Source organism: Amblyomma americanum, chromosome 5, assembly GCF_052857255.1.
Source record: "Amblyomma americanum isolate KBUSLIRL-KWMA chromosome 5, ASM5285725v1, whole genome shotgun sequence".
NCBI lineage: Eukaryota > Metazoa > Arthropoda > Arachnida > Ixodida > Ixodidae > Amblyomma > Amblyomma americanum.
The window spans coordinates 177,401,022-177,410,876 of NC_135501.1; the positions used below are offsets into that span (position 1 = coordinate 177,401,022).

Consider the following 9,855-nt stretch of genomic DNA (forward strand, 5'->3'; position numbering starts at 1 on the left):
ACCCCTATCTTCTCTTATAATCGCTCCCCCTTTTCTCTTCCTCTCCCTGTCCTTTTATTCCCGCTAGTCCCCCCAAAGGTGCTTCAGATTCCGATGGCAGATGCCGCGACTAGCAAATACTTTTCCTTCCATCGTTATTGTATTAATAACTAGCCACTAACAACGTATGGCCCTCTCCACCTAGAGTCCAAATCAGTTGGACTAAAATTCAGTGTATACAGCAAAATAATGAATTTAAGTGTATACAGTAAAATAATAAACTTATCAATCCTAGAAAATGTTCATACTCGAACAAAAACAGTTAGTTGCATATATATTGCTATCGTATTTGCTTTAGCAGTTTTATGAAAGTACAAGATATGGAAGGTTTCGAGTAATATCGAAGTGGAACCTCGGCCGTAACGATTTCCGCTATTTGGAGCATTCGTTGGGTGGCAACGGTGTTATTTAGCCAAGCTCGCAGTTCATTGTCCGGTCTACTGGAACTTGCGCCAGCGTAGCCGAAGACTTGCACGGCTCACATGCGGGTGTGATGCATTCCGGCAGGTGTGTAATAAAACGATCAACCAGCCCGCCGGTCGTTCCTGCATCGTCATTGCCTTCACTGGTACGACCTAAAGTTTTTCAAATTGCCAAGAGGTAAAACTGGATACCCACCATGGTGGCTCAGTGGTTAGGGCGTTCAGTTGCTGAGCCGTGGTATCCGCGTTTCGAGCCCGTTGCTGTGCGATGTCAGTACCCGTTAAAGATCCCCAGCTGGTAGAAATTATTTCCTTCACCCCGCCGCGGTGGCTCAGAGGATAGGGCGCTCGGCTACGGATCCCGTGTTCCCGGGTTCGAACCCTACCGCGGCGGTTACGTTTTCATGGAGGCAAAACGCTAAGGCGCCCGTGTGCTCTGCGTTGTCAGTGCGCGTGAAATATCCGCAAGTGGTCGAATTATTCCGGAGCCCGCCACTACTGTACCTCTTTCTTCTTTTCCTCGTTCACTCTCTACGTTATCCCTTCCCTTAAGGCGCGGTTCTCGTGTCCTCCGATGTTTAAGACAGATACTGCACCATTTCCTCTCCCCAGAAACCAATTATTAATATTATTATTTCCTTCACTCTCACCTTCCTGCCTTTCCTTACGGCGCAGTTCGTTTGCCCACCGAGATATGTGAGACAGTTTATGCTCCATTTCCTTTGCCCCAAAACAAATTTTCATTTTTATTTTTTGCGCTACAAGAGGTCATTACCTGATGACCACATAGCGATGTTGTTCTGGTGCCGTGACAGGTGGGCTTGACACCAGGAGTACATAGTCTGGCTGAGACCCTTGCGGCGCGGCATTGTTCGGAACTTGGAGGAGGTGGGTGTCAGAGACTTTTGACCCTGATAGTACTTCGCTTTAGATGCTAACGTCATAATCCAGACCCTCTCTTTCCAGACGCAGGTCCTCATGTTTCCAAACTGTCACGTTTCCATGCCGTGAATTTGTTTATTACTGACGTTGTGACAAATCCCCCAGTTAAGTTAGTGCTGTGGGTTGCTCACGCACATTTGTGAGGCATTACACTGGTAAAAAAAGTTCGCATTTACTGGTGCTTTGGAACAACTTGGCAACTAGCGTGTCCCTCCTCCGCGCACACTGCTGATCACACACTATTTTCAGAGAGCACATACACTTAGACCTCTTAAGGGTGAAAAGGGAACGTCGTAAGCGTGCACTTCCCAATGTTTCAAAAAAGGTATTCAAATTGTCCACGTTCATCAGAGAATTAACTGGTAACGGGTAAAGGCGGTGCTTTCAGTCATTCGAGGGACTCGTTCAGAAAGCATATCATCGCCGAATTTCTCTCGCGGTGGCTCAGTGGCTAAGCTTTCGGCTACTGGTCCGCAGTACCCGGGTTCGAACCCGACCACGGCGGCTGCGTTTCGATGGAGGCGAAACGCTAATTCCCCATGTCTTTGCGAAGTCAGTGTAAATTAAAGTTCCCCAGGTGTTTGAAATTATTCCGGAGCCCTCCCCTACGGCACCTATTTCTTCTTTTCTTCTTTCACTCTCTACTTTATTCCTTCCCTTACGGCGTGGTTCGGGTGTCCGCAGAGATGTGAGACAGATACTGCGCCATTTCCTTCCCCAAAAAACAATTTTAATTTCACCCCATTTCTTTTGTAACTGTTGTTATCGGTTTTCATACTAAAGTGGTCTCTGTTTGTATCAGGAACTTATCCCATAAACGGCTCTTAAACAGTTATCGGTCTGTTGCCCTAGTGGTCACCGTGTCCTCTCCGAGCGAAGAAGAAAGAAGTCTCCATCCTAGCCGACCGGCCGTCCAAGGCTGCTTAAACATATCGGTCCTGCCCTTGTAGGCTTTTAGACATGTTGTTCACCGTAGTCGTGGTTTTAGTGGTTTGCCTGCTGCCCGTGATGATCATTTACAAGTTGCTCGGCTACGCGACACTGACGGTAGTGGCCATGTACGACAGGGTTTTCTGCGGCCCACTTCCAAGTCTGGCGACCATCTGCGCGCACGTAAGTCCTCCGGAAGGCATTGCTGTCATCCTCCACCATTGGGGGAGAGGTCACGGCCAGCGCGGCCGAAACTGTGCTTCCCTTATTATTTGGTCACAAGTGGTATACAGTCTTAACCTATGGTCTATGTGAACATGATTTGCTTTCTCAGCCCTATTTCCTCGTCAGAATCCTTGTACATTATAATGCTGATTTTGCAGGAAACTGCCATTGGAAGTCAAAGATTTCCCAGCGCTTCTGTGTAACATTTTCGAAAAGTGTGAATAAACAGGGGCGATCTCAGTAGCGCCTGAAATTAGTGGATTTGTCTAAACCAGATGTCGGCTCTCAGCTGCCAAACAGCTCTCATGTAGCGCGTGCTTTTTCATAAGATGTCTCGTAAGTTTGATCCAAACACTCATATTGTTGTGCTTGTATTTAACTAAATATATACATAAGGTGATGTTGCATTTTCTGTAGAGAGGCCCTTAGAGTGCATTGTGAAAACTCATCAGGAAAGAAGTGTGGGACCGGCGACTTCCAGATCTTGTGCGTTTATTCACAATGCCACCAAGACTTGAGATATGTATTTGGATTAACGCTGAGAAGCCGGACTTTTTCTCGGGTTTGACGAGTGTACTAGAGACTTACGGCATCCCTCATGTCGAATCGCTCTAGGAAGTGGGTGGGGAGGCTCGTCTTGAGAACCCTACACGGAATTAGACATTGAGAGGAACCATAAGCTTCTCAATACCAGGCTCAAAAGTAAACCATTTATGCTCTGAAAATGTTTTGCATCAAGGTGGACGTGGCGTGCGAATGCAGTGATAGTTTTCTTAGTAATGGGTTTAGCTTATACACGGTTTAAAGTACTGCGTATGCTTGGTCTATAAGATGTGCTGCAGTGTCAATTTCGCGGGTTAATTTCGATCGGTAAGATTTTGTTGAACGTGCAAAAAGTTTACAAAGGACCGCTTCCTCTCCCGCCGTTGGCACAAAGGATAGCCGAGTTGGTACATAAGGGAACCCACTTTTTATTACGCGTCGGGTTTAAAAGCATTAGCACAGTAGCTACCCTAGTGTCCACTCAAACTCTAACAAAGAAACCTGGAATACAGGCTGACCCATGTGAAGCAAACCAGTAAGCGAACAAAGCGCGAGAATGAGTGCCTGCTTTTCTTTTTCGCCTTGTTTATTTAGAGGTACAAGTGTTGGCATCTGAGTGTCCCGACGCTTGCACGTGCTATTGTGTTCGCTTGCGAGGCTTCAACTATGAGAATTTTACGCACAGCAGTTTTAAAAAGGGTCATTATTCTTTCCTTTTTCATGGGACAGCTAGTTGCTTAAGCCATCTGAGTTTTTGAGTTTGTATTCTCAATTACTCTTTCGCGCTGAAGTAGTTGTTTGTCGTGGCGTGTTTTGTCTCAGTGGGCTGACTGTGTGGTGCCACTAAAAGACGACTCATTCTACGTGGGAGCGACAAGTGCCTTTACTTGCCCACTGGGAATATTACAAAACATTTGTAGAGCACTGCAGTCTGCTGCAATGCTCCATATCTAGTGCGTCAAACCTAGTGCGTCATCATCGACATCTTTTCAGCCAATGACAAGTTGCAGCAACCTGACATCTGGCCAGTGCCGGCACTCCAACAGCACGCTACCCACCTGTTCGCTGCAACAAAGAAACCTGGAAGACTCCCTGGCGGTTGAGGCTTACTGCCTAACACCTTTTATCCAGGCGGCAAGAATTGAGGTAAAGAAAACGAACACCAAGCTTTTTATTTCCTAATATCATAAGAAAAGTCTGCGCTTGAACTTTGGTCAAATTAAATGATGTGGCAGCTCACACATTCCACATCCTTTTTGCGGTCGACACTGCTCTTTAGAGCCCATTCTTCAACCAAAAATGCGATAATATTATCGGCACAAATATCCAATAAGCTGTAGTTAATGTATGTTAATGTAGAGAGCAGAGACAGCGTCGGGCTTGTCCATTTATTGTACTCTTTCTTCTACTCCCTCCCGAAAGCGCCATTTTAAGTACTCGGAAATGGAGGTAGAAAAGTGTTCTCAGGCTCTATAATTCGTAGCTTGTGCTGAAAATGTTTAGAAAATATTTCTACGTCGCCAAATCATGCTTATTAGAGCTTATCTAAAGTTTTACTGAAATATGTATGCATGATGTATTCTTGTATTATTTCTGATAATATTGAAAACTACGCTTGATCACGCTTCAGAAAACTACGCAAGGTTAATATTGTGCAGTGTCTGCTATTCTCCATCTTTTCTATTGTTTCTGTTAAGCTATTCTCAGTAATTACGTCGGCACTGCCTTGTAGAGATATTCTTGGCCACGTCAAGCTGTGATTTACAACTTTCAGCTCTCTTTCAGCTCAGATATCGTTAGAAACATCTGTTGAAATAAACTTAATTAAATGGAATTGAATACGTCTCTTATGCGTGAGGGCAGCGAACTTTCTGCGGCATTAACTTTCAGATTAAACCTAAACTGGAGGCAATGGCCTTCAGCCGCATTTTTAGAGTTTCGTTGGCTTCTCTTCCTACCTACGGTTGTAAAATTTATGGTCCATGTGAATACTTAACTTTCAACCGTGTTCAGGAGGCGGCCCTGGGCCCATGGGCCATCGAAGCTGCCGGAGGCGTGTGCTTATCGGTCGCAGTGGCGGTGCTCCAGATGAAGTTCCCAGAGCTTGAGGCCCTCAGTGTCGCCCTGCACCTCGCCGCCTTCGTGCTTTTGGTGGACCCACGCTCGTCCAGGGATGTGATACTGATCGACGTGGCCACCATGCACGTCATTGATCTATTTCCGTCCGGCAGCTCTGTGAAATTCCTTCTTCCGGCCACACTGAACTTGCATGTAAGAGCAAAGCTGAGTCCTTGTTTCGGATAGACATATGGTTGCAGATTGTGTTTCTCTTGACGGCGCGCTCAGCTTCACGCTGAGTTGCGTGCAGACTTTAATGACGAGAAAGCTAAACAACTAAATAGTTTGTGTAACTGTCATCGGTAGCTTCACAGCGACATAGCTAATAGTACCGTATACTTTGGTGGTACAAGGACTGGACACACATGCTTGAAGACGTGCATATTTGGCTGCGACGGAGTGGAAGTACTCCTTTCTCTGTCTTTTACGGATGCTTTAAAAAAGCTCTGCAGTTGCGCAGCCAAAGTTTCGTTAACGATCAGTGCCGTTGACACATTGATTATAAATGCGTATTAAGTATTTGGAGCGAAATCCAATCGTCCTATATTCACCGTTAGAGCGATGAAAAAGTATGGCGTCGATATCACGTGGTTAAGCGGGGCATGGAAACAGCAGTTTGCTCTGTGGATCGAAATAAGTCAGGATGGGCGCTGCGCACAAACAGCTTTTGACACGTTGGAATGCTTCCTCCTCTTCTAACCCCATATCACTTACCTTGTACAAGGGGGCTAGTAGCATGGACATGTTCGGCAGAAACGAGTAGAAGGTAATTAAACCGAGGAACGCACGCAGTTGTGTTATGTTTTCAGGCGAAGGTTCCAGCCCAACTGCATCAATACTCTTTTCCAGCGGGTGCTGTCCGCCAGCTTCGATGCGGTGACTAAGATACTTTATCGCTATCTCTCTGAGGCGACATTTATCGCCGTGCAGCTTGATGCCACTTTCACTGAAACGCTGCAGCACTACCTGCAAATTCGAGTAATCGCTTTTCTTGTCCGCTATCAGCACATCATCCAGATATGCTTGAGCCCCGACCAACCCTTGCAACACGGATTCAATCTTTTGTTGAAAGATGGGTGGCGCTGACGCGATGCCGAACGGTAACCGGTTGTAACAAAAAATATCTTGCCTTTTGTTTATGACTGTCAGAATTCGACGGCGCTCGTCCAACGCGATATCATTTTAAGTGTTACGGAAATCTGAAATGGTGATTTGCTGTCCTCAGAATTAGTTGGCAAACAAATCAGTGTAACGGGGAGCGGATGCTGTTCCAGCTCGCACACCGGGTGAAGTGTAAGTTTAAGACCTCAATGCGCACTGAGCAATCCTTCTTTAGGACCGCAAAAACAGGCGAAACGCATTCAGCGTATAGGGTACTGGGGATGCTTTCACCCTGATCAATCTTCTTTGACACTTTTTCATGAAGAGCAAACGAGACCATCCTTGCCTTGCAAAATTTGTGAATGGTTCCACTTCTAAGATGTATATATGCTGGCGGGCCTTTAATAAGTCCGGTATCTTTTCATCTACAACCTAATCTCGTGACACTTTTTAGCCAATGGCGCGTCCCTTTAACGTTTACAAATCGAAAAATTGGTCTGGTCTGAAGGGGGTAATGAAGCCACCACAGCCTGTAACAAATTTGGTCTTTAAAGCTTTTTCTCATAACTATTACAACTATTGCTTACAGGCACGCGCTTACAAGTGCTGCCTGCTGTCGGGCAAGCTGACGGCTTACGCAGCCCGCCTGAGCCTTGGGCTGTCCGTGTTGCTGTCGCTGTTTTCCACCGTATGGAGCCGCATCTACTCTGCGTCGCAGCACCACCCGAATGTGTTGCAAGAGGCGCAGCATGTCCCGCCGCCCCAGCAGCATGCCCTCGACCGGCGTAGAGGATGACCACAAGACCTAAGTGAGTTTCTATTAACAGAACTTATCTTGAATGTCAGGTGCTTGTTACCTGTTCGGTTGTAAACTTGAATGAACGGGACTGATCAAGTAAGGAAACAAAATTTTTAGATACCCACGTCATGTGACGCAAGTATGGCGTCTACTTAATGTTCGAGTAAGATAAAAGGAAAGACTGTCCACAGATATTTGCCTTGGGGCTTCAGCTGCGAGTTAATATAACTGCTACATCACAGCGAAACGGGTTAACGGCTAATTGGTCATGTGACCACTGACGGTTGACCTTGTGACTTTAGCCATGTGATCACGGAATTTCATGCAGATGATGACTGCGGTGGACAGAATTTTCATCGATGCATGCCGGGCGGAATGCTAGGCTAAAAAGTGCGTTCGACTTGTTCTCACATGAGAACACACACATACACGTGATCACATGATAACTTCTTCAAGTCTGAGTTCCTGTGGCAAATACACCACACTGACGGATAATTTGCTCCCGGGTCGACAACACAAGCCCAGGAAGTATGGGAGCCGTGCCCACCACGCTGTTGTGCATGGGTGGATAGTTAGGGTAGTGCCCAGAACCGCAGCGAATTACTGCTACGGGCCAATGATGCCTATCTCAACCGTTGCAATGTACCTGCACAAAGTGACCATCAAACACGCTGAAACGTCACATGTGTCTTTGCCAGCGCCTCAACACAGCCTTAAACTTGAAGTCAAATGGCACCCGTATTTCGAGCGTAAGCGTATTCGGGTCGCTGAGATATCCTTTGAGAACGTTTGGAACAAGACAGCGTGCTTGACGATAATAAATTTTAATTTACAAGGAAACCTCCTGCCAAAGAGCGCCGAAACGCACAGAAATTTTTTTATTTTCACAAGGAGATGCGAAAACCACAATTTCTTATCATTTCACAAACAGTGTTATGACACTAGTAATGACAGTGTTACGTCAAAAGCTTATGACATAAACTAACACTAAGAAACGCGTGATTTTGACAGCTCTCGTAGTCGTGTCTTAAAAGAGTCCGGTGTACTTACCAGCGGTAACTTCGCCATATACAGTAAAGCTCAGGCGTTCCTAGAAAGTTTAAGGCCACTCAAATTGCATCTGGTTGAGCAGGAATAATTTTATGGCGTGGCCTACGCTTCGAGTTTCTGAATGGTAAGAAGGCCTCGTCACTCCTACAGTGCCTGGGATTCTAGACCTGGGCTACTTTTCCTGCCAGAGACGCTGTGGCGATTAATTTTTGACAGGCTCTGCAAGAAAACGTGAGGCATGATTGTATACAGGTTCGAGCGTTTTATGCCACTGCATATTAACGTCGCTGTTCAGTGCTGCCCTGAATTTTTTTTTTGTCTGGAGTCCGACTGCAGATTGTAAGGTGGTACGTACAGACCGCCGATATGGTTTAGTAGTTTTCACTTCCGGTCCCTATGCGGGAGGTGCGATGTTCTGTGCCCAGTTCTGACAGGCACCTCCCGGTTTTCATTCGGTACAAGGTTTCCCCTGACCTGGGGCTCGGTTGCTCTGTGGTGAAATGCTTTGGAAAAGTGGTCTTTGACCTTGCCTTGTGTAGGCTAAACCTATTGTTTCGTGGCCATCTTTTTCCTTATCTTCCCTTGGCGCCATTGAAGTTATCAATCATTATCCCTACGGGGTTCCCTCTTGACGCAGGTTCGCACCCGGTGCCACCTGGTGCCCCGACGTTTGCCGCCAGGCACCACTGCAACCAAATTATGGTCGTGGTCTTTTATGGGAACGCAACGCTGTCAGCGACGAGACTTTAGGGGGAATAAACTTTTTACAATTGTACGTTCATTCGGTCGCACTACTGATACCGAGGATTGTAAATTGTGATGATTATTACGATTCAGAGAGAGAACCCTCACGTCATTCTTAAACTACTGGCCCATTTTATAACCGCTTAATGCCGGCCTATTGCATGCAACAGAGACTCTAAACGGTGCCATCCTATAGCTGCTGCACTTCGTTCCAAACAAATCGCAACCTGTGGTGTTTGTTTCTTTACACTCTCTACACCAGAGCGAAAGTTATGTTAGCGTAAATAGGTAAGTTGCAAGCACTGCAGTATAATGTCCTGAGACGACATCTATGAGGGATGACATAGTGGATTGCTCCGGATTACTTTAGAACACCTGGGGTGAAACTGTGCGGTGACATGGAGCAGCCGACGGGCCACCGTTGGGTTTCGCCTCCGTGGAAAAGCAGACACCACGGCCGCGACTGAACTCGGCTCCTCTGGCTGAGTAACCGGGCGCTGTAACCACTGAGTCCCAGCGGCTGGTGTTCTAAGAGGATCAAGAAATTTCCTGGCATTAAATGATGACGCACACTTTATACCAAATTACTATATATTTGTAGAAAAGCCATATATAAAGCGAGGACTGCATGCAATAAACAGGAAAGCCGCCGCGTGCGTTCCCGACCGGGGCGTGCCGCGACTCCAACTCCAGACAACTCGGTCTTTACTGTCAATCAGCTCTTACTGATTAATGTGCTTAGCCGCTAAGCATAGCTCTGCGACTTTTTTTGTAGCGATAGCTACGTTACGGTAGCAATTCGAGCCTTCGGCGTGGCGGGGCCGTGGTGGTGGCGGCGCCGCCACCCTGTGGCTGCGTCCCAAGCTGTCACGTGGTTTGCCACGTGATGCGGAGCAGCAATACGGTAGCAATTCAAGCTTTCGGCGTGGCGGCGCCGCCACG

The 9,855-nt window shown here is 46.8% G+C and overlaps 1 protein-coding gene across 1 annotated transcript; it reads left to right on the forward strand.

Annotated features, from left to right (window-relative positions):
• The first annotated feature begins 4,193 nt into the window (after positions 1–4,193).
• LOC144135342 (uncharacterized) lies at positions 4,194–8,892 on the forward strand. The gene is made up of 4 exons (XM_077668038.1): positions 4,194–4,247; positions 5,115–5,372; positions 6,910–7,129; positions 8,807–8,892. Exons 2-3 carry the CDS (start codon positions 5,190–5,192, stop codon positions 7,114–7,116), a joined length of 390 nt encoding a protein of 129 aa, XP_077524164.1. The 5' UTR covers positions 4,194–4,247; positions 5,115–5,189; the 3' UTR covers positions 7,117–7,129; positions 8,807–8,892.
• The last annotated feature ends 963 nt before the right edge of the window (positions 8,893–9,855 follow it).

Bases quoted from the DNA above. Each gene is read 5' to 3' on its own strand.
- LOC144135342 (XM_077668038.1), top strand. From the start codon at position 5,190: ATGAAGTTCCCAGAGCTTGAGGCCCTCAGTGTCGCCCTGCACCTCGCC. The intron at 5,373-6,909 runs GTAAGAGCAAAG...TATTGCTTACAG, and splicing joins CGGCCACACTGAACTTGCAT to GCACGCGCTTACAAGTGCTG.